General features: G+C 34.6%; 2 protein-coding genes across 2 annotated transcripts; one reads left to right on the top strand and one right to left on the bottom strand.

Annotated features, from left to right (window-relative positions):
- Positions 1–96: 96 nt before the first annotated feature.
- Positions 97–13,260, top strand: LOC114713908 (AP-1 complex subunit gamma-2-like). Its single transcript, XM_028898584.1, is given in 19 exon segments — positions 97–362; positions 2,739–3,041; positions 3,141–3,282; positions 4,201–4,374; positions 4,887–5,066; positions 5,234–5,388; positions 5,466–5,556; positions 5,683–5,846; positions 6,372–6,426; positions 7,345–7,467; positions 7,559–7,654; positions 8,411–8,538; positions 9,516–9,620; positions 9,726–9,778; positions 9,781–9,984; positions 10,509–10,754; positions 10,838–11,013; positions 11,449–11,553; positions 12,676–13,260. Coding segments are annotated over 19 exon segments (2,628 nt in total). The 5' UTR covers positions 97–330; the 3' UTR covers positions 12,772–13,260.
- A 4,048-nt stretch (positions 13,261–17,308) lies between these two features.
- Positions 17,309–18,919, bottom strand: LOC114713935 (RING-H2 finger protein ATL46-like). Its single transcript, XM_028898620.1, has one exon. The coding sequence runs from the start codon at positions 18,520–18,522 to the stop codon at positions 17,368–17,370; it is 1,155 nt and encodes a 384-aa protein (XP_028754453.1). The 5' UTR covers positions 18,523–18,919; the 3' UTR covers positions 17,309–17,367.
- Between the last annotated feature and the right edge of the window lie 6,786 nt (positions 18,920–25,705).

Here is a 25,705-nt window from a genome sequence, read left to right as displayed (position 1 = left end):
AAAATTATTTCTTTATGCCATGAAATTCAAGTAAAAGAAAAAAAAAAAAAACAAAAAAATTCGTTGTAAGTGGGAGGAAGAAGTGCTTCTTTCCCCCGGAATTCACAGGCTCGTAAATACACATACTACGTCCCAGATCCAAATCCTCCATGCTCCTAAGCTTCGTTTTCTGTTGAACATCGCCTAAACAATTCAGATCTCGGTCTCAATATTTAGGCCGGAAATTTTCTGTCTTCAGTGGGTCTGTTCGTGATTCATCTTTTGTTCTGTTTTCTCTCACTTGGGTTGGATCCGATTTAGCTTTGAGAGAGCTTCACCACGAACCCAATCATGAATCCCTTCTCTACAGGGACGAGCTTGAGGTAAGCAATGAATACTGGTGTTCCCATTTGTTGGATCAAGTGCACAGAAAAGTAACGCACGCTTGTACATACTAAGTGTCTCATGTCTCTTTAGTAATTTGTTCTTCATGCTCAATTATAGCTAGGACTTGGATTAGATTTTTCGATTCCTGGCTGCCCATTCTCCTTTTTTGGTTAGATTGATTTCTCCTTGTGTTCAATTTTATATTGCTTCAAGTAATTGTATGGGAAACTACTGGCACATCTCTAAAGTTCTGATTTGTTGGTTGGCCTATTAGTTATGCTTTGTGATTGTGATTTCGGTTGATAGAAATGGGAGATTGGGGTAAAATGGGGTTCGCTAGACTTGGTAATATTTGCTCAGAATCCATTTAGTGTCACGCTGCCTTGTGAGATGGGGTGAGGTTTGCTTTTAGTGCCTGAATTGTCGGTTGAACTCTCCAATTGATTCTAGTTAGGGGATGATTTTATTTTCTTTCCCCTGTGAACCTTGAATGGATCACAATTCGCAACATGGTCTCATCCTTGTGAATGACGATTGATCACTTTCATCCTATAGATGTTCCTAAAGGGGAATAGAAAGGAATGCTGGAGAAATGAAAATTGGGGGAAAAAAATCCATCGGTTGCCATAAAGCCTTGTTCTTTAATTGTTGATAGCCATCTTGCTCTTGAAGTTTTTTCTATCTTCACAGTGACGGGATAGCCCCACATTTCCACACACTAGGCTCAACACAACCACTAAAGGATTTAACTGCATGATTTATTGTGGTATTTTCACCAAGATTGATGACAGGGTTCACCATGATCTACTTTCGACAGAAGCTATTATGATCTGATCTTACTTGGTTGTGTGCGGTTTTTGTCTTTTGTGTTTGCTCCTTTACTGGCATGGCAACCTCTCTTAGAAGAAAAGAAAGAAACAATGTGAGATTGAAATGGTTGCTGATGTGGCCTAGTAGATACAATCATATATTAGAGAAAAGAGCTTCGAAGGTTATTTATATACTCTCAACTTGTTAAAAGAGAATAAATAAGATGGGCTTTTATTCCTCCCTGATTATTCTTTGGAATTGTGCTCATACAAACCTAATCAAGCAATGTTACTATAATTCTACTGCCACCATTTGATTTGTCAAGGAAGTTTATTACTAAAATCAGAAACTTTGGGGGATGGAGGTTAGTGTGCACATTTATGTAAGCTAGAGGGATTCCAGTGCATGTTAGCCTTCTTCTGCATATTCTAGCATAGTGCTTTAACCTAAGCCATCAAGTTCCAAATTATAGCAAACATCGTACGCGTTACGGATCTTTCCATTATTGTTTAATTGGAAAAGAGTAAGATTATTGATGTAATGGAAATATCTCAATATTTTCAAAATGAAATCCTCACTTTACCTCTAACTTACAGAAATCTGGTTCCAATATTCCAAGCTGCTACTATACATTTTGAAAGAGCGAGCATAATATTCATGGTTATTAGAGCTCATGACTCTGATAATGTGACTTTTATCTGGCTTCTGCATCTGCTAAAGATCATTGATTACCCCATATAGTAGCACAAACAAGATGGATTTGAAACTCGCATGTCAATGCACTCCATACTTATTGTCATCAGAGTTCATTTATATGTAATTTTTCATGAAATTGAAAAACAAATGGTTAAGAATACCTAGAATACGTCATTGACATTGTCTTCCTAGAAGAGTTAATGGCATTGGAAAGTAAATCTTTTGGTATGAATTTCAATCTGGGGCATCCTAAGATTTTGGAGCTGTCTTTTCCCCTTATACTCTTGTTAGTTTTTGGGAGGGGGAGCAAGATGAAGAACTTCTCCCCATGTGCGTTTTTTCAGGTCTTTTTGGTATCTGGTTAAGCTGTTGGAGTGTAAAGATTATGAGGCTATGCCGTTTACGCATTTAGAGTTTGTATATTAGGCTTCTTTATGTTGTTCTGGTCTTGGTCTGTCCCAGAGGGTTAATTGTGATGTGTATAGAGAGAGAGATTGGAAAGCACTTTTTAATTGTTTTACTTTCTTATTTACACTGAAAGATTCTCTTGTCCTCCCCTTCTATTCCCACTTTAACTATGTGATTAAACATGGTAACAAAGAATCGGAATTTCAATTTTCAATCCTTCTACACTATCACTTTTTAGGCTTTATTTTGCTTTCTTACTTTTGTTTGTGGGTGTGTAAGTGCTTGTCTTTGCATTTTTGCATTTGACACCCTTATTCCAATATGTCCAGTGATTGCAAAATAAGCAGGCAATCAGATGTATCGGCAATTTTTCCTCATAGATGATAAATTGTCAATTTAATTTATACTGTAAAGTTTAATAATTATTTTTTAATGATCTGGCTCATTCATACTTTTAGGGACATGATTCGGGCTGTTCGTGCTTGCAAAACTGCAGCAGAAGAACGAGCTGTTGTTAGAAAAGAATGTGCTTCCATTCGTGATGCAATCAATGAAAATGATCCTGATTATCGGCATCGGAATATTGCTAAGCTGATGTTCATCCACATGCTTGGTTATCCCACACATTTTGGTCAAATGGAGTGCCTCAAGTTGATTGCATCTCCTGGATTTCCTGAGAAGAGGATAGGTTACCTTGGCCTTATGTTACTTCTTGATGAAAGACAAGAAGTTCTGATGTTGGTCACAAACTCCTTAAAACAGTATCCAGCTTCAAGTCCATTTTTCTTGTTTTTGTGCTGTCAAAAGTTATTTTCTTTCTGAAACAATGATGGGCAATAGCCACCTTAACACAGTCTTAGAGATCTTAATCACACAAATCAGTATATAGTTGGACTTGCTCTCTGTGCTTTAGGAAACATTTGTTCAGCTGAAATGGCTCGTGATCTTGCACCTGAGGTTGAGAGATTGATGCAATTTCGAGATCCAAATATTCGTAAGAAGGTGGCTTGTTCAGTTCCTTCTAAAAGTTTTTTTGTGTCTCTCATATTTTGGATTTTATATATGGATGTTGATATATTGATGCATGCTAAGGGAAGGAGAGAAGATGCCTTGATTGCTTTTTATTGCTTCAGTGATTCCTATTCATGGCTGTAACTTACAGTTCTGTACTCAAAGTGAGTACCTATAGAACTTGTCCATTTCTTTCCCCTTCAAGATGGCCTATTTCCTTGTTCCAAAGTTTGTTGTAATACGTAAGAAATTGTTTACATGAACATGATTGTTGTAATCCATAGCCGACCTCACTCAGTGATATGGAACTGCTTCTTTGTGTTGTTTTCATGGACATGGCAAGGCAGTAACCAATAAAGAATTTATAACATTTAAAATTAAATTCCATCTGGGTTTTCTGGTCCTTATAAAGTAGTAAAGTTACTGATCCACATACTTGTGGAGGTGCTATTTTTCCTGCATGGGACATTGTGTTTCACCTCTACCTTTCTCTTCTCTCTTCTAGTTTCTGGCGTGGTTTCAGAGTTTTAAAGAATGCTAAAAATAGCTTGAGTTATGAGAGTAAATGTTAAAGATGTGGTGGTTTTAGATATCACTATTTTCAATGAATGAAATGTTTGGTGTTTTGATCGTACTCATTCATCAAGTTTTTCTTTCTCTCTTTTTGTTTTTTTGAGTTGAAACACTTTGGTTTTTTATTTTTTTTTTAATTTTTGTGATGTGCATGAAATACTTGACCTCCAAAACTTGCTCATTTGACCCTAATGTTTAGTGTTTCTTCCCCTCCCATTTATTAAAATAGTAGCTTTAATTATTTGTTGTCTGAGTTTCTGACTAAACCTTTTGTGTTAAACTGCTTAATCTGTCGCTGTTCATTCTGCTGAATTGAATTTAACTGTTGTTATATAGGCAGCATTGTGCTCTATAAGAATCATAAGGAAGGTTCCAGACTTGGCAGAAAATTTTATAAATCCTGCTGCTTCCTTACTTAGGGAGAAACATCATGGAGTTTTGATCTCTGGGGTTCAGCTTTGTACAGATCTGTGTAAAGTTAGCACCGAAGCTCTTGAATATTTTAGGAAGGTAATTGGGTGTCTTTATTATAACCATTTTACCTATAGCATTGTGTATTTCTTAGTAGTCACTTTTGATTTAATTTAAGTGAACTTACCTACTGCTGACTCATCACGATAAAATATTCTGTACCACATCATCTGAATATATATTTTTCAGTCTTAGTGAGTAAAAAGGAGTCATGAATGCATGAATTTACTTCTTGGCAAGTTTTATTTGAATATTATTAACTTGTTTTCTGGAATCTGGTATTTGTAATTGATCCTGGATTGAGTATTAGTATATGTTTAACAAAAGTTGTAACGTGCTTTAACTTTTTGAAATTCTGTTTGATCTTTTATTCCTGGCTGTTATTGTGGTTTATGTAAATTACACGTTCTTTGACAGTCTTTCCTATATTCAACTAATTTAAATTTCATACTCTACTTTTGTAAGTGTTGCATGTGAAGAGCTCTTATACAAAGTATGCCTGGAATTTGTTCAGTGTTTGTGGTAACAAAAAATGTCAACCATTATTGTAGAAATGCACAGAGGGTGTGGTCAAAACTCTGAAGGATCTAGCGAACAGTCCTTATGCACCAGAGTATGACATTGCTGGCATCACCGACCCTTTTCTTCATATCAGATTGCTTAAACTGTTGCGTATGCTAGGTGAAGATGATGCTGATGCTAGTGACTCCATGAATGACATACTTGCTCAGGTTAGTTGTGTGTATGTGGTCAAAGTCTATGTGCTGCAGCAACTAATATCTATTATTTTCTATAAATGAACTGATGAGTTTTAATCAACTATTACTTATTTTGTTAATGACCATGTACTTTGGAAATTGGTGTTTATTATTTTTTAACTCGCTGATCTTATTTTCAGGTGGCTACAAAGACTGAGTCAAACAAAGTTGCAGGGAATGCCATTTTGTATGAGTGTGTTCAAACAATAATGAGCATTGAAGATAATGGCGGCTTACGTGTGCTTGCCATCAATATCCTGGGAAGATTCTTGTCAAATCGTGATAACAATATCAGGTATTTTAGGACTTTATGCTTTGAGATTCCACCCCATTACCATGTAAAATTTAATGCTTCCCATTTTCTCCCTATAGATATGTGGCATTAAACATGCTGATGAAGGCAGTCATGGTTGATGCTCAGGCAGTGCAAAGGCATCGGGTGACAATTTTGGAATGTGTCAAGGTATGAGTTGCATGGCTTGTTCCTTTCCTCATTGTATAACAAGGCTGTCTATTGCGCAGTGAGATTGAAAGATATTGTTTTATAGCTTGAGATTTGAGAAGTTGGTGACCTGAATTTTTGCTTCAGGATGCAGATGCTTCTATTCGGAGAAGAGCCCTTGATCTTGTTTATGTGCTGGTGAATGAAAGTAATGTAAAACCTTTAACGAAAGAGCTAATAGATTATCTTGAAGTCAGTGATCAAGATTTCAAGGGGGACCTTACTGCCAAAATTTGCTCTATAGTTGCAAAGTGAGTCATGATTCTGAATGAATCCTCCTGTCTGGAGTGTTTATAATTAATGCAGCTAAGAATTTTCAATTTAAGATGTTCAGTACCCTACAGAGACCAGTTAATTCCTTAAGAAGCTTAATTTACAACTTTTCATTTGGAAGTCATTTTCAAGTTGGCCTTATCCTTCATTTTTATCAATTTAGATAGGACTGTTGCTCCTAGAGATTCTATAAATTGCATGTATGAGATGTCTTTTATTGACTAACACTAGCCCATTGGTGAGGGAAAATCCTGTGTGTAGGGCAGCTGTAATCATCTTAGCTATTGTGTTTGTGTAGTTATTTCAATCCCTTCCTTGACGGTTAATTGTTGTAATCTTAATATAGGCAGTAATTATGGTTATTCCCTAGTTCTGGGGATTATATTTTATTTATTTCAATTAGATAATGTCCTCGTATAGCTTCTTTTTGCCCTACATACAGAGGGCAACACGTTTCTTTGATCAATGCAATATGATTGACTTTTTGTGAATTGGTGCTTCAGGTTTTCCCCAGAGAAGATATGGTACATTGATCAGATGCTCAAGGTTCTGTCTGAGGTACAATTATAGTACATAAGCTTTCTAGTAAATTTAAGCATTCAAGGGAAACTCCTAAGTCCTACCCCGTGGTCTTACACTAGTTATTTTAGGATATGTGTACTTTCAGTCATGCTTTCTTTGTGGCAGTTTCATTTCTTCTTAATTTATCTTTATTTGGCTCTCATCCATGGAAAAATGAGTACCGTAGCAGCGTATTATCTTTTGCCATTGCATGGATTTATATTGTAGCTTGTTTGGCCAATTTTTATAGGAGAACAAGCTGGCTGTTTATTTATTTTTTCGAAAAAGTACTTTTTTTTTTTGGTTAAATGAGGTGTTTGGTGCGTAGCATAATCAGATTTTCTTTGCGAGGAGGAGGTAGAAAATTGAAATTTCTCCTTTGAAGCAGAGGTTGATGGAGAAAATTATTTTGTACCCCCACTCAATCATTAATTACAATAATTAACTCTAACCCTTTTCTGCCTATCTTCTTTAACACATGCCCTTTTTAGTAATTTGACAGCAAAAGCACGTTTTTGAAAGATTCACCAAATGCCATGAGTTTGTTAAAAATGCTTATCAAATGATTTTGCCAAATAGAAATTGTTTCTTTCTCACAATGCTTGTAGAACACCTATCGGAAAAATCAAGGTGGTTTCAAAATGAGCAGTGATCCACAGCTATCTCAACCAGACCATTTATAATGCTATGACTTCCTGATTATGTGATTAACGTATCAATGCCCAAACTGCATCCTATATATGATTTCATGAATATTTATCACTTGTTTGCAACTTCTATTTAGCAGTCACAATCATGAGTCATCACTAAATTTGTTGTGGTATTGAAATAATCTTTTTTATGTCTGCGTTTATCTTGGGATTTTTCATTTAACTCCATTGAGTGCAAGTATTGATCTTTATGCAATGTTAGTAGGCTGGAAATTTTGTGAAAGATGAAACATGGCATGCCTTCATTGTGGTGATAAGCAATGCTTCTGAACTTCAAGGATATACAGTAAGGGCATTATACAGGGCAATCCAGACATCAACTGAACAGGTGCCTGCTTCTATTTGGATGAAATCTATGCCTGCTGTTGGTTCTTTCCTTAATCCATTGAATAATAATATTGCCTGGTGTTTTTCATCAGGAAAGTTTTGTCCGAGTTGCGGTATGGTGCATTGGAGAATATGGTGAAATGTTAGTCAATAATATCGAAATGCTTGACATAGAAGATCCCATGACTGTGAGTTGCTATCAGCTTGAAAATTTTCTTTTTAGCTGTCTACTGTTTCTTCATATTGCCAGAAAATGATTAATCACTTGATGATGAGCAACAGATAATGTCTATGTTTGGTCATCGAAGCTACTTGTAAAAGATATTCTAACAATATCATTTCCTAGAGGCTTATTTATGTGATTCTGATTAGAGGGTCGATAACTGTGTCATGAAGCAATGAAATCCTTGTTCTCTGTCCATGGTTGCAGCTGACATAATTTCTTTTTTGTTACTTTAGATATATTTTTTTATAACTTATGGAAGAAATTGCAGTAAGTTCTGGAATATTTTTTGCTTGATTGATAAGGATCGGGAACATACTGCAAGATACTGGTCCAAGCCACCAGCCTTTTTTTTTGTCCGGTTGACAAAGCCACCAGCTAATTTGATGCAATCTGGGCCATAATATGTACTCAGTGCCAAAACCATAGTTACAGGATCTCGGCTTGTTTCTTTCTTTTAGAATTCTTATTGCTTACTTTGATTCTTTTTATTATAATTAGCCAATACCCATCATCTGTGTTCCTTTTATTGTCAGAGAATCTGCTATGCGTGGAAAAACTGAAAACTGTTGTTGCTTCTAATACAATCTCTTTGTGCTTTGCTGCACAAAGGATAGCACTTCTAAAAGAATCTGTTTTTAATTCATTTTTTTCTTTGGTAGAGTTCAATTCATCTTTTTATTTATTCTCTTTTTTAAAATTGCTTATTTCATGCAAGCAGGTGACTGAATCAGATGCCGTTGATGTTGTTGAAATTGCTATAAAACGCCACTCATCAGATCTTACCACAAAAGCAATGGCTTTGGTTGCACTTTTGAAACTCTCTTCACGCTTCCCATCTTGTTCAGAGTATGTTCTGATTTTCTGATTGTTTTTTAAGTATCTATTACATTATAGCTCTGAGTGAATTTATTTTTACTTTTCCTGTCTTTGTTTATTAGGGATGTAATTCAATTATTAAAGGGATAATATAATTGTTGATCCTTAGAGTTTATGCTCATTTTGGTTTTAGCCCCTAATTTTAAACCATCACTTTTGGTCCCTTAAGTTTACTCTGTTAAAAACTGTTAGCCCCTATAGATTGAAGAGGGTGTTAAGTCTGCTTAGGTGTCACTAATGCCATTAAGTTTGTGCTGACCGGTCAAGATGAGGCAGAAAAATAAATGAGTCAGCCCATGCAGACCTGTGCCTATGGGGGGGGGGGACAATGATTGATGGCATCGCTGCTCCTCCTGTTGAGAAGACCACCGAGCTCCAGCTTTGCTCAATGAAGAAGATGATGCAGAACAATGGCTCTCTCCTCTCTTCCTCTCAGCTTCAGCGTCACTAGTTCCCCAGTGAAGATAATGATGAATAGTTTCTTTTCTCCCTCTTGATCTGGACGCTGACTCATTTATTTTTCCACCTCAGCTCACCCCGTCAGCACAAATTTAACCGCATTAGTGACATCTAAGCAGACTTAACACCATTAATACTGGGACCAAGTCTTTTTCAGTCTATAGGACTAACGGTTTTTAATGGAGTAAATTCAAGGGACCAAAAGTAATGGTTCCAAACTTAAAGGACTAAAACTAAAATGAATGCAAACTCTTATATTATCTCATTATTAAATATAATCAGTGTTATAGTAGAAGTTGACTAAATGTGGTTCAATATTTTGAAACATCTGCTACAAGTGTCATCGCTCTATCACAAATTATGGAGTATTAGTTTTTGTTCTATTTGATTTAGCCACACCAATTACTTGGACACCTATTAGAACCTTAGTTACACCTGCATCTGTATAATTTCAAATGAAAATAGATCTCTTTAAATCATGTGTGTAGGAGGATCAGGGAAATAATTATTCAATACAAAGGAAACTTTGTGCTTGAATTGCAGCAAAGATCTTTAGAGTTCAATTCAATTATTGGGAAGCATCAGAATATTAGGTGAGTTTATTTTTTAATCATAGTATTTAGAACTTGAATTCTGACTTCCTTATCTCACTTTGGCAAAGGATACCTGCATATGTGAAAATATTTGTCATCATGCAGGTCTGCACTTGTTGAAAGGATGCCAGTCTTGGATGAGGCAACCTTCGTTGGTAGGGAGCTGGCTCATTACCAGACGCAGCATCAACTCCAGCAAGACCAGCAGTTAGTCTTCCAAATGGAGTTTCCAAACCTTCAGCATCTCCTCTTGTAGATCTGCTTGATCTAAGTTCAGATGATGCTCCTGCACCTAGCTCTTCTGGCAGTGATATTCTTCAGGACCTTCTTGGTGTTGATTTGTCACCGGCTCCACAACAGGCTGGTATGTCTAAGTGGTACTTGTTACATATTATTTAAATTATAATTATAATAGATACTACATGAGGAGGATGATATCTTTATCCATTAGTTCTTTCCTGTGGATTACAAGTATAATTAGCAGTAGCATATTTCTAAAGGCCTTTTCATGTTTCCTACCTCCTGGCCTATTCTTGACCATTTAATTACAATTTGGAAATCCTTGCACCTCTGTTGTAATTAATGTAATAGAGAGGGTTTACATATTGTTCTACTTGCACCGGGGATTAGCCATAAGATTGCTACTCAAATCAGCCCACTTACTTTGGATTAGAGTATTTAAGGAGAAAAGATGGAGAGACAGAGGGGATTGGAAGGTTAAGTTTGTTTCTTTTGTGATTAATTTTAGAGATATTATTAATAAAATAATATCTGGGCTTTTATGCTTCATGCTAAGACTTGAGCATTTTGATTGATTAGGGTTCTTGACAATCAATGACCCTGTTAGATAGCAAGACAGACACGTCTGACCTTTACCCCCTATTTCAGGTGCTGGTCAAGCTCCGAAAAGTGGCACTGACGTTCTTTTGGATCTTTTGTCCATTGGATCACCAACTGCTCAAAGCAGCTCATCTACAATGGACATGCTATCTGCTAGTACGAATGGCAAAGCACCAGTTTCACCATTGGATGATCTCTCATCTCTTTCCCTTTCTGCAAGAGCAACTTCAAATGCTGGAGCTGCTCCGGTGATGGATTTGTTGGATGGTTTTGCCCTCAACCCACCAAAACATGGTAACCTTTATGACATTTGGGCGTTTTGCTTAATTGTAATGAAGTCACGGGACTGAGTTTCCTTGTCACTTTCTTTTGAATAGAGGACAAAGGACCAGATTATCCATCTGTAACTGCACACGAGAGCGGCTCCTTGAAGATGACATTCAGTTTTTCAAAACAACCAGAAAACCCACAAACAACGATCATCCAGGCTACCTTTACCAATTTGTCATCTAACGCATATACAGATTTTGTTTTCCAGGCAGCAGTTCCAAAGGTATGCCTTCCCCCCCCCCCCGGTCCAGCCGAAGGCATGCCGTGCAGTATGCTGTTGGAGCGATGTGCATCATATACATTGCTAACATCATCATCATCATTATTAGTGTGGTAAATTGAGATTCAGACAATATATATAGAGAGAGAGAGAGGGAGAGAGAGAGCTCAACTACTTGATGAAACACAGCTTAAAGGCATTATTTTTAGATGGACTTGAATAAGTTGTGTTTATAGCTATCAGTGGCCATGATTAATTTCCTCCATCAGCCTATTTGGTCTCTCAAGCTGTTGTTAGTTACCTGTATTTCTACCGTTTAATAATGATCAACAGTTGTACCTGATGCCAAGTTTCAAGCCCAAATTCTTCTGATTTCTTTTTTCTATAGTACTTTTCATCATGCAGGATACTTATATGTTTTAATTCTTTGATTTTCAGTTTCTTCAGTTGCACTTAGAACCAGCTAGCAGCAATACTCTCCCTGCTAGTGGTAATGGATCCATCACACAAAATTTGAGAGTTACTAATAGCCAGCACGGAAAGGTATCTGAAATGTATTTTTCCTTGTGCATGGTCATCATGCATAGGTGTTGTTAAATCTCATTTGTTGGTTCTTTGCTGCCACATTATCTTCTGGTCATCTGGTTTTGTTTCACTTTTTCTATGCTTATCGTGCTTTGCTGGTGTTATTCAATTATGTATGTGCTTATTTAAACTTGAAAAGGATCGTTGATCCAGTTATGCTTACTGGTAATTCAAGAGAAACATAGCTTTGCTTGCGTAGTACAAAAACAAATTGCATATATAATAATCAGGGGCTAGCAGAATCTCCTCTTAAAATTAAGCTGTCCAATCACATGGCTGTCATCCTTGTCGCTTACAATTTTCAAACCTATCAATATATGTTCACAATGATTGTGGCCATCACAAAAACCCCGGAAAGTGCTACCAAATAGTACACACAATCACCAGCTAATTAATGGAGCCGGCCTGTATCACAATGATTGCTGCACAGTGCATATTTTGTCATCCATGGTCTTAGTTTGAGAGTAAGATATCTTCTTTGGGATCATGACTGATAAGGATGGTGGATGCTACATATGTATTATTTATCCACACCTGTATATTAAGCGCCTTCTTGACAATACATCTGATCCATTTGTCTGAGAAGTGAAAAGTATGTGAACATATCAGTAGTTGGTGTGCGTACTGATTTTCGATACTATATGTCACAATAACGTATACTAAAATGGTTGGTTTACATTGTTTCATTTTGTTTTCTATGTAGTACTTTTGTTCAACGAAGTTAAAGTTGTCATCAATTATGGGTACTGTACAGGGCAAATGCTTCTGGCATGTTACGTAATGTGGCTTTTGATTTGTGTTTTGGATTTTATTAAGCTGGCGTGGCTTTGTAGGTGGTTCATAAAATTTCACTGAGGGGTGGGCACAGTTCAGTTACGGAATTCAAAATCAATTTTTTTTGGGGTTAAAAAATCATTTGTTTGTGTAAATAAATGCCTGGAGAGACTCAAATTCAGTTAGACGTTAGAAGAATTTTCTTATTTGACCTAGTTATCGTGTTCTCATATCATATGCACGCGTGTCTGTGTGTCTAAGTGCTACTTAGAGAAGAACTGATCACTAAGAAATTACTCTTTTCAGAAATCTCTTGTGATGCGCATAAGGATAGCATACAAGGTCGATGGCCAGGCTAAGCTGGAGGAAGGACAAGTCAGTAATTTCCCCCGTGGCTTATGAAGCAACCTGGTCATTGATGTTTATGGAGATTCGCAAGGCCCTTGACTTTTTCAGCATTCGACGCTCACTGGTGCATTTTTGTGTTCTTTCTTCGAATGAGGGAGGTATGGCTTGGGCAACGGGACCACATTTTGCCTCATTTTTGAAGTCTGTTTAATGGCTTGACGGGCTTCACATCTTTACTATCCCTTACTTTCTTTTTTGGCCTTCCATCTTCCTTAGGTGATTTGTGTACATTAGTACAATTTGTTCCTGTATGAAAATGTGGAAATCAAATTTTGCCTTTTGGGGCACAGAGAAGAGTTCATCATGTGTCACATTGAGAACTTGTGCTTTCCACTATTTTTTTCTCGATGGTCATCATGCTGTCTGAGGTTATAGCGCTGTTGAATGCAAAGGCACTGGAAGACTGTTATGTTATTATATATGATTTGATTTGTTGTAACATTTTCCCCCGCGACATCAGTAAAATTTAGTCTCATTATGTTACCGGCTTTTCTGCTCGATCTGTGACAGTAGACAGTATCTTTTTCTCCCATCATTTCAAAATTGACTATTCATCCATTTATTTAAGGAGTGGGCTCATAACTTGTAAAATTGTGAAAAAGCTTTTAAGCATAAGTATGTGTTATGGCTCTTGTGGGTTTTTGAATCCGTTTCATGTAATTTTTTTTTACAAAAAAAAAAAGAGAATGAGGATAATGTTTTCCTTATTAGATTTGTTGTAAGATTCTCATTCTGTCCAGGAACTTGAAAATTTAAAAGAGAGAAAAAATTCAAACTAAATGTAATGATATTCGTAACCGACATTCAATAGAACAGATTAAACTGAGTAGTAAAACGTGTTAGTTTATTTTTTTTATTTTTTTCACCATGAATAAATTTCAACATATGATATTGCAAGATAGAAATAAAAAAGGGAAAAAATTATGCATTTATTTCACTCACATCATTCTCTTTTACAATATTTATTGCAAAACTGTTACGGTGAAGAATTCAAAATCGACCACTATTTTAAATGGTTTCTGCTTGCTATCTCATTGTCCTATGCCTAAGACCAAGACCGTTTAGGAGTACCACATGGGGGGCTATAAATTCCATTAAAAATAAAAATAAAAAATTTACAGATCCAAGGTGAATTATAACATGACCAAGACTAATCAATGGTATGGGAGTCTAATGTAATGAGCTGGCAGGCAGCTTGGGTGGTAAGAGGGGAGATGATTGTAGTTGTTGAGTTAGTAACATATGTTAGGCTACCAGAAAGATTGCTGACACATAAAGTCTCATTATTATATAGCAACAACGTGATCTTGCTGAGTTAATACTTTACCAAATCAGTGCTGTCATCCAACCCTAATTCACTCAACTGCCCCCTTTAATTTATGTTTAACCACCTCTTTGCTCTTAATCGCCCTTAATCATTAGTTTATATTTTGACTTTTCCCCATCTATCTATTTTGAAACAAAAATTTTATATGTAATATAAAATTTACAAGTAATATTCATAGAAAATAGGTTACAGATACTCTTCCTATCGTTAATATAGGACCTAATTGTTAAGTTAATTTTGGTCCTAGATATAAGACATATTTTTCATATTTATCAATTTTTTCTAGATTATCCTTGTGAATACTTTCTCAACCATAATCAAATAAAGAATGGAGAGGGATATTAAGAAAGATGATTACGGTGTTTTAGGAAAAATATGTCATATTTTTTATAATTAACTAACTTACCTAACTTTCTTAATTTAATTAAATTAGTTAAATAAGTTTTATATTAAGTACAACAAAAGTACATGTATAGTGATATACACTTGAGTGAAGACTATTTTTCTTCTGTCTTTGAATCTCTTGCTACAATATACGTAGAGTTGATAATACAACAAACCTGTAAATTAGTTTAATATACCTTTTCTGATAGGAAAAATCAAAAAAAAAGAATTAGAAAATTGCATACAAGAACGGTTCATAAAAGTTGTTGTCAAAACCTATACTAATGTTATGATGATTTTTAATTTTTCCAATTCCACGGTTTTTTTTGGGTGATTTTTCCGTTCAGATATTGGTCGGCTTGATTAAAAAGAAAAGAAAAGAACAAGAAGTTGATGATACCATTTTAGAGATTAGACAATCTTTCCAAAAGAAAAAGATAATAGAGGTGTGTATATCTGGCATGTTGTGTATGGAAGATAAGCAACTACCTGCTGGAATAAACAAAGATTATCTTTAGGAGTTATGGATCCTAAGCTTTGTCTGTCCTTTTGGAGAGAAGCAGCCCGTGTTCAATCATCACAAACTCCACAACCTTCTCATCTTCCTGCTTCCCTTCTACCTTCACAACAGTTTCTTCACTTTGATGTAATTCCCCCATGATTCACAACAATACTACTGCCATATACTAGTACCTTTAAAAAAAAAAAAGGTTTCCGAAATCTAAAAATATACTGTTATATACTAGTACCTTTTTAGTTTTTGAAGTTTGATGGTCCATAAATTGTATATCTTTTGTATTTATCTAAAAAATTTCTTATCTTTGAAATAGTGTTTTTGGTCCTTGAAACAAGGTTTTAGAGGCGAAAACCACCGCTTTTAAATTTCAGAAATTAAAATTAAAATTAAATTAAATTTTAACAATTAAAGATAATATTAACCCTAAAAAAATTTCAGATGTATTATACATCAAATATACATGTTTTTTTTATTATTTTACAAAATTTAAAATAAATAACATTACTCATAACTAATGAACAATGTGATTTCTTTATATACAAATATTGCGATTTTATATAGATGCCGCAGGGATACATTGTTACTAATGATTTGGACTTTACATTGACGCAGTAGTCAAATATAACGCAATTTTAAAAATGGCTATTAAAAAAAAAATTAAGATCTGCGACTCAGCTGTCTCATTATGTTTTGGTAACGATGATAAAAAAAGTCAAATTTATACTATAGACGAAAAAGAATTTGAATTCATTTGCACCATCATATTCAGATCTGTGAGCTAAATGCCCACTAATACGGCTTTAAAATACAATTCAATATTTCAAAATGTATGACTAACCACATGTTAGTTTGTTTCATCTCCTAATCATGTTACCTTCCCACAAACACGCCTTCAAATGCTTTAATTAACCAAAATATTGAATACTATAGCTCGGCCTTGTACCTGTTGCTGTTAGCCAGGGTAATTATTACTCCCTTCAATTTAAATATAAGACCCATTTACACTACAAAATAGGTTTTATATTTAGGACCGGAGGAGTATATAGCAAGTAATCATCACATCTAGAGACCTGAAATACATACAGTTAACTTAATCTTTCACTATGGCGTTGGCTCCCACCGTATTGGTATACTTTACAGATTTGTAACGACCCATGGGAGTGTAAGAAATTCAGATTCTTAAGGACCAAATTGAATATTTTATGACCAGAATCATAATCAGGCATTAAGAGAGAAAGAGAGAGTAATATGAAAATATGACTGCATATCAAATTCCCTGATCTTTTAGCTTATCTTCTCTTTTCAGGCTCTGTTAATAAGTTATAGACTGTTACTTCAATAGTGACATTTTATTATCAGTTTGGTAGCAAAAACAGTGAGCGATAATATTTCACGATGAGGAACTTCATTTCCAAATTCTTATATGGTAGCCTTATTTCTCTGATGTTATGTCATGTATGGTAAAAGAAAGTTTTCCAAAGAGAAACGTAGCAATGCCGTAATAATGAGACTGGGAGCGCTCTCGCAGGACCCCACCATCCACCAGCCGATTCATCATCATCATGTCAAGACACTGACCAGAGTCCTCATCAGAAAACTCCTACACGCCCGCTTTTTACCCTTCTCGTTTTCTAGCTTCCTAAACGCTATCCCATCAACAAAGGAAAAGACAGATTCAATAGAGTGTCATAAGCAAGATAGGAGAAGTAATGGAGGAGATGGACTATGGAATCCCTCATTGTTTCTTTTACTTTTTCTTCTTTTTAACCTGAAAGTGGGAAAAAGCCAATCTCCACAGAATTCCAAAGCATCCAAAATAACGAAAAGCAGCCCTGATTTGACCTTCCTTTAATCTTCGTACTCATTACTCAGAAGTTGCAAATAAGAACCACTTTAGTCACTAAAACGAAACTCACATGGCATCACGGGGCCACCTTCTTTAGTTATTAAGCTCAAAATCATCTGGTGCAAAACTACATAACTTTTCCTTTTTCTCTTTTTTGCTTATAGCTTCTGCAAAGTATATGTCTTTCCCAGAAATACATGCGATAAGAAAGAGCAGAACAGGTTCTGATTCTGGTCACATTGTAACGAAATTACCAAATAGCAGAAATTATACAGTACAAGCTACAAATCGTGCTATACTTTGTTTGAAAAGGAGGCTTTGCCTATCTGACACTACATTATAATTCTCACTCAAAGGTTATAGCTCACCTAATGTTTGAAGCACTGACCATGATCAACAAGGTTATTACCAGACACCAGTAAAGAAATTTAACTAAAATGTGAGAGAAAGCCGGAACTCAACAAATAGATTTATTGATATATAAGTGATCAAAATACAAAGTATTGAGTGGTAGCCTCATGTACCTCTAGTTCTATTCATCCAAGGCAAATTTGGAGTGACATTAGTAGAATTTCCCATATGGGTTATTGAAGAACCTGGTAATTTATCCTTCTTAGACCATAACCAGATCTTGGAAACAGAAAAGCTTTCCCCTTTCCTCGCAATGTTGAGTTTTTTGCCCTCAAAGTCAGAATCAGCGGAAGGATTATTCCCATTCTGAGCTACTCGCACTCTCAACTGTCTCATACTGCCACTACTCACATCACCCCTACTGGGGCATAAAGCTACTCTTAAATCTGAATCAGCAACCACGTACTGGAAAGACCCCATTGAATAGCATCTCCTTGCATCCAAATTACTACTACTAGCACTGCTTTCTCCTTCACTTTTTTCTACTTCTTGTCTGGTATTTGAGCTTCTGAATTTTCCAAGTCTGACAGAAAACACCCTTCTTCCGCTCATAATGTGATTTTCTGCATGTTTGTGAACAGAAGCAGCGTCACCTGCAACAGTGCCTGTCGAAACCCCGTCTTCTTCCCTTGGGTCTTCAAAGTCAAAAGCCGTGTTTTCAAAGGGAAATCCTGGTGTATACAGAGTCCCTCTACAGAGAGGACAGGTTGAATTAGACAACAACCAGGTGTCTATACAGTCAATGTGAAAAGCATGGTTGCACATGGGCAGCAACCTCAACTTGTCATGATCTGAGAATTCGCAAAGGCAAACGGCACAATCAAATGGCTCTTTCAAGCCTATTATCTCCTTATAAAAGAAGACAGGAAGAGCGTCTATGAAAGCCTGATCCAGCCCTGAATCATGAAGATGAAACAGCTGCTGTAACTGCCTCTGGTAAGCATCTGATTCAGACATATCCGGGTATCTATTGGATTGAGAAATTGATGAGGAAGACCTGTTCTTTATGAGAAATCTAACAAGCAAGTGAAGGAGACCCGAAATGAAAAACACAATAGCTAGAACAACTATGATAAACAGCACTGCTGGACTTATTTTGTTCCCAGATGAAGAAACTGGAGATGGGCTTATTTGCTTCTGGAAGTTAGAAATGTAAGGCAAAGGAGAAGAAGGAGATGGAGAAAGAATAGGCTGGCCAGCCATGTCACCATTATTCTGCAGAATTTGAGAGTGAACCCAAGACATTGCAGAATATGGCATTCAAATTACAACCTGTCAATTTTGAATTTCAAAGCAGAGCGTCACCTGTCTTGCTTCATTTGGGAATCACCCCCTCGTACATTGTGGGAAACAAGCAGTACCCACATTATTTCAAGAACCTCAGAGAAACCCAAAGGATGATTTCACAGAAAAGAAATATCCAATTACAGTCAAAATCCTCTCTTCCAGTGTGATAAAGCTCAAGATTCGAGTGAAACAATAGGATTTAAAGGAAGCCGGAGTTTCATGGCCTAAACATAAAAGAAAGTGGGGGTTTCAGAAACGTCAAGGTTGAGGTTGACCTACCTCAATTTGATGAAATCTCGGGTACTAATCAGGTATTGGTTGAACCCACCTGGGAATGGGATGGTCCTCTCCGTGTATTAGTGTTTTCTGTGAAAGAAACCCTAAGCACTCAAGTTATGGATTTTTTTTTTTCCCAATACTCTCTTTCTAAATGAACTGAAAAGTGAAGAGGAGAGCCACAGGTAAAAGCGTAAAGCTTCCAAAATCCAAGCTCGTAGGTCCCTCCAGCCCCAGAAGAAGCAACATGTCAAGGGCAAATCACCCAGAAAGACCCAAACTTTGAAACTTCAAATTTAAAAATTAAAACAAAAACAATTATATCGTTAAAAAAATGACTTCCTCTTATTATAAATATAAATATAACACCTATTTTACAGTTAAAATTACATTACAAAATGAGTCTTATATTGAGAACCGAAAGAGTATTACTTAAAATTATCATTACTTCAAATCAATTTAGTAAGTGAAAATATTGAGAAAATAAAAGTTTTTCTTTGTTGTTTCAAAAATGGTAGTGCCAAAATTGTCATTTGGACAACAAAAAAAAAGCTGGCCCTAAAGCTTAGCACGTGTCACTTTTTGTTAATTAAGGGAGTCGGAGACTGGTCTCACTCTTACATCCTGATTTTTTTTTTGGCCTTACAAGATGTTCTTTTCCTTTTGTCATATCTTTTGTTTTATTTAAAAAAAAATTATCAGCAAGTAAAGTTGTTGAATCATCTAAAGAAAAGAGTCCCAATTGTTTAATTTTTCTTTTCTCAAGACAAGTTGGATTGTGCTAGTTCCGAGATTTTTCCCATGTTCAATCAATTCATATTTTGGATGGAAAATAAATTGAAAAGAAAAATCGTTTTAGTTTGAAAAATTTAAGCCCCAAAAAGGTCAATTGGATTATTGACAATTTACCTAATCACCGACACTTGAATTATTAGATATACTGGTAGTCATTGACTTATCAATGAGTCAATGAATCTCAGTTATTTGTATTTTAAAAAAAAAACTTGAAGAAAATATATTTTATTATCATATTAAATTTATGCATGGTCAAAATTAATTAAAGATAAATTATTATATAAATTATTTTAATATGTTTTATTTATTCATAAAATTCAAACACTTGATTTTATTTGAGGGAAAAAAACATAATCTTTGTTCATTTTGCGGATAAAATTACTGTTCCATACGGATGAATATGTTCAAAGCTTCTAGTCTGATTTTAATATTTTAACTGCTATTTTCTGTTTTGTTTTGTTTTTGTTTTGTTTTTGAATATGATAAGAGAAGCGACAATGGCTCACAAAGGACATATTAGAAAGGACAAAAGCAAAATCTTGTAACTTTCACTGCCACGCTGTTTCCACTAATAGCTTTCAAATGTGTCACCAAAAAAAAAACTAATAACTTTTAAATGTTTTTAATTCTTACTAGAATAAAAATAAGATAGAGTTCGTTTAGTAATGCTTAGGTAGCTGGACATAAAGTAGTAAGAGATAAAAAGAAGTGAGAATCTCTGGCCTTGGAAAATCTGTTCAGACTAGCTGGTTGTGTCTCTGTGAACAATAATAAAGACTTTTTTTTTTTGGCCAGAATAATAAAGACAATTAATTGTATATTCAAAATATTAAGGCCTCTGCCTCTCTGAGCCCTAACGTGCATTCTTAAAGAACAGACATTTATACTAGCAAATATTGGTTGTCATGTAACCTAAAAGGTTCCAATAACTGTTTTTTTTTTTAATGAACCAAAATGTCGGGCCGATATAAGGCCCAAGACTTGTTGTCAAAAATTGAAAAACGAAACGAGATCGATGAACGAAGGCCCGATCACTATTATGAATCTTGCTTCAAAGTGTGAAATGGGCCTGGGTGAAAAGAGGAGAGAAGTAAGCCCATGAAATCCCCAAGAAATTTAGGATAAAAATATTGAGGAAAAAAAATTGGATAAAAAATAAACTGTTTAATTAGCTGATATGTTTAGGACCAAAAGAAGTAGTATTTTTTAAAAATAAAATTTTTAAATGATTTATCCTTTTACCCTAAACAAAGCACTATCTCCATTCTTGCATGCCTTTATAATACTTCCTCACGTGTTATATGTAGAAGTTAAATAATTTGTGAGTATTAAGAAAATTTAAGTGTTTGTAAAGATATATTAATTTTCTTAAAATGCCCCTTTAATATACACAATGAATAAAGATATTTAAAAAAAATTATAAATTTGAGAAATAAAAATATTAATATCTTAAACTTACAACTAAAGCATACGTAACAAAAATATGGAGGAAAGGGAAAAAATGACAGTCCAGACTAGTTTGTTGTAATTGAAGTGAAAACGCACCAATATGCAAATTTCAAATGTGTGTGACTGTATGCACAGATGCAAGGCGGGGATTCCTCTCGTGAAAACGTATTGGATCAATTTATAGCCCAGAGAGAGAGCCCATATCAATAGTAAGTACAGGCCCAAACATTGACAAATATTTGCCAAGGTGATGGCCCTAGAAGAAGCCCACTGAGACCCATTCTCTCTCCCTTTTAACTAAATTCCTACTATCTCATGTCTTTAATATAGAAACTAGTTTAATATTTAATTTAATTCTAAATATAAGATTTTAATTTCACTTTGTATTTTATATTTATTCATTTTTTTCTAAGATAGCCATTGTGATAGTTGTACATATTAAAAGGTTTCAACAAATAATAATTCTAATTAATACATATAATTAGTGAGGATATTTTAAGAAAAATAATACCAATTTATCACAAATAACTAACTTACTAATTTTTTTAATCTATTCAAATTAGTCAATTAACTCTTCCATTAACGATCGGATGTAGTATTTAAAAAAAAGTTAATAAGGACGTGTATTGTCTTTGCCAAGAAGTTTTATTTATGAATAATATTTAGATCAAGTGTTCTATATTTATTATGGCAAATGCTCCAACTAAGCACGGTCATGTGTCCTATTTTTCTCGTATCGATTTTAACAAGACGATAATATTTAAGTATTACCTTTTACTTGTTTATTTTAGCTGCACTATAACGATGGGTTTTTTCATATATCCTCATATTGGATAAAATAGTTAACTAAACGATTCAGAGATTAGGTTATTTTCGTATATCTGCATATTGTTCCACAAATTAATGGATAATTTGAATATGGATACCAGAAAAGTACAGGTAAAAAAAAAATAGTGAAAACTTGTATGGCCCGGTTGGATGGGACTGAATTCATATTCCACCACATATACGACTGATTAATCGTTTTTTAATCAAGAATAAAGTAATCATTTTGACCAAATTTTAAAAAAAAAAAAAGATAAAGTAATAACTCACATCTCAGTAGAGTCTAGAAATAACAGAGAGACTACTTGACAGAGTGTGCGTAAACGAACAACCAAATTAAAAGACGTAATAATGATGCTTCCATATATGTACAAAATGTCTTCATAAATTCACAAAATACTACCTCCTCTTCTGGATATAAAATCTAACTTATAGTGTAAATCTTTATATCTAGAATACGAGTTAGTAATAAAAAGCAACTCCACCAAATTATGAGGCTCATGATGATGATTTGCTTGTTATGGGTTGATGAGTGGTCATTGTCTTTTCCATATGATTTTAATCGAATCTGATATACCATGTGATTATAGAATATATCTGCAAAGGTCAAGGAAACACACTTTTTTGACTTAATTGCTTGTCTGATTTCGTCTTTGAACATTTTTAACACTGTTTGAACATATTAAATTAATGTTACTCTTCATAACAAAATATTTTAAATAGCCAGTAGTTATGAGAATTATATTTGTTCATGAAATAACATAAAAATATGGCTTTTTAATTGAAGAGTTATTTTACTTCAGGAAGTATCACTTCAAGGTCTACACACACACACACACCACATCTATTATCACTGTGGATTTTATTTTTCTTGTTTTTTTTTTTGCCATCATATTTTTGCATTGATTTAAGTATTTATTAACATCATAAATGAACCTAGTCTTTTAATAAATTTATGAGTTATCTATTCATTACATTTCATTGGTCGCTCGGAAATTAAATATAAAATAAACTTATGGTAAATAGTGGCACTTGATTAATCTTCAACAGAGAGGCAAATTAATAAGGGGCCCCATGATGCCATTCATCAAAGGGCTGTTTGGTCCTGTCATTTTGTGGACGTGGACGTGGTTTGATTGGACAAGGTGTTGGTTTAAGATTGGCTGTGGCTGAACTCTTGAGTTTTTGTCCGCTGCGAAGAAATAGTAGTAATTTTTATTTTTAATTAACCTAGAGAAAGGAACATATTTGGCATTATCTGTTATCACTAAATTTCTTGGTCCAATAATATAATGTAATTACCACCAATTAATAAGGAAACCAATAGACATACTGCAATGTGCTGTGATCATCAAATTGTTCTTTACTTGAAGCCCACCTAGCGGCAGGTTAAAGCTGGCTAGGTCCAAAGTTAAGACTCGCTGTTGAATATGCTTATTCCATTATTTTCCAACGTCTTATCAGAATCGAGATCGCAACATATTTTATAAGAGAAATGCCATATAATCAAATTTAAGCCTCTGATTTGTTTAACTTTTATTTAACTCCTAAATATATATAAAATTTCAATTTATTTTATCTTTCATATTTATTTATTTTTTTAAAATAATCCTTGTATTAATAGTAATTTTAACTAATACATTTAATTAACAAAAGATATTTTAAGAAAAACAACACATATTTATTATAGATAACTAACTTAATTAGTTTTTTTAATATACTCAAATTAGTTAACAAACTCTTATATTAACAACCAGAGATAGTATTTAGCATGCGCCTCAATCTCTTCGATTAGAACAGCTTTCTAATAGCCATTACTTGCATTAAATTTGTTTGCAGGATTTTTTGCCCTTTGTCACGTATCAAGGAAGTTGATGCTGTGTTGTTCTTTACAAATGGTAAGGTTATAATATCATAATATTTTGTGTGAAACGTGGTAATTCCGACCAAAAAGAAAATAACATATAGACGAAGTCACACACACATGTATGTATATGTATGAAGTGTCGACAGATACTGTATAAATGAAAAGGTTTTCTAAAATTTTTTTTGGGGGGGGGGGAGAAAAAGGTTTACAAATTTATTAATGCCTTGAGGATGTAGCCTTAAATCTTCAAAGTTTAATAAATCTTCAAAGTTTAATAAATCTTCAAAGTTTAATAATAACCTTTAAGCACACTTTGATCCAAGCCTTGGATATAATCCTAATTGATAATTAACCTTATTAAGCGTTTGGTGCAACATGGTGCCCATCAAATGTTTTGCGAGCTTATAATTAAATGCACGCTTTAATTATCACCAGACCCCACTTAATTAACCAGCGTAGGAGCTCTGGGCTCCTAGGCTGCGTGATGATTGTACAGATATATAGGGATTACTCTTTCCGGTGATTGTACATATATATAGTTTTATATTCATCATATTTATAAGTTTCCTTAAGAGGGATATAAACGCTATACATTCGAAAGTCAAATGATTAATAATTAAGTTACAATTAATTGACTTGAATCGCCAAAAGTGAGCAAAAAAAAAAAAACTGAACGTAGGTCGGGGTGACTTTGCTGAGTTTGGTGCCGTGTTCAAGTAACAGCAAAAATATAGGTGTGCGTATATATATAAATACTAGCTCTAGTATTTAATATAAGAGTTAATTGAAGGTTTAGATTTGATTTTAAATATAAGACCTCCATTCACTTTGTTTTTTCAATTTATAATTTTTTAAAAAAATATCCTCATTAATTATAAAGAATTCCCATATGATTAGATGACGCTGTTCAGGACAGATAAAATATATTTACTACAAATAATCAAATTAGTTATCCATGGCTCTTGTATCTAATGATGGGAGATAATATATACAGTAGCTAAAGACAGGACAAAAAGGTGGAGATGATGCGAAACTACAATAATGTGTGTTTGTTAAGGGTTTGTGTTTATCTACTGATCCTATGGGTTGACTGGTAAGCAAAACATGTTTCCATTATAGCCTTATTAAAAATAACCAACTTTTACAGCATCAAAAAGCCAATTTTACTAACACAAACCAATTATACATATAAACAGACTTGTTCTCAAAATGACGAAGCTCTCTGCGATATGTGCATTATTAAGTACGGAAAAATGGTCATCGGCCAGCTTCTAGTTTCATACGAATTTGTGTAATTCAGTAAACATTTGGATGTTATATAAAACCTAGTAATTGATAATATATTACTGTAACTTTTGAAGTTAACAACCCAGAATATAATAAAGGGGGAAAATAGAGAGAGGGGGTGTTGACTCTACAATCTGCAAATATAAGGCTTATATATGAGAGTGAAAAACAAAAGTAATTATACGAGGAATAAAGGAACACAGATACTACCATTTCATTCAATTAATTAAAGTGCAGTTTTTGCTTGCAACTCTTGTTGTCATTATTCTGGATTAAATTATTCGCACTGGCAAGATAAATATCGAAGATATATCCATTAAGAACGAAGGGTTTCCTCTATATAGAGAGAGAGAGCTTACAGAGATTTAGAAAGAAGATTATGGATACGGTTGCACTAAAGTAAAGGATTACAAAATGAACAATACATATTAAGAACCTTTTATCTCTGCTTATTTTGGCTTGAGGATCTTGGAAAGAGCCTTCAACATATTCACTTGCTGCCTCAGCTGCAAAATGTGTTCTGCCGTCCGGAGAAACAGCAGGTCCGCCTTCAGCTGGCTGCCGCCGGGAATCAGCCTCTGCAACTTCTTTATCTTCCTGTTCACGGTGGAGCGACGACTACTCCGCCTGCCTTCCATCTGCCTCCTCCTCCTCCAC

Source organism: Neltuma alba, unplaced genomic scaffold (assembly GCF_004799145.2).
Source record: "Neltuma alba isolate B1F8T4 unplaced genomic scaffold, ASM479914v2 tig00011479_pilon, whole genome shotgun sequence".
Taxonomy (NCBI): Eukaryota; Viridiplantae; Streptophyta; class Magnoliopsida; order Fabales; family Fabaceae; genus Neltuma; species Neltuma alba.
The sequence above is the reverse complement of the archived record's forward strand: the minus strand, read 5'-3'. Positions and strand labels throughout refer to the sequence as shown.

Bases quoted from the DNA above. Each gene is read 5' to 3' on its own strand.
- LOC114713935 (XM_028898620.1), bottom strand. From the start codon at position 18,522: ATGCCATATTCTGCAATGTCTTGGGTTCACTCTCAAATTCTGCAGAAT.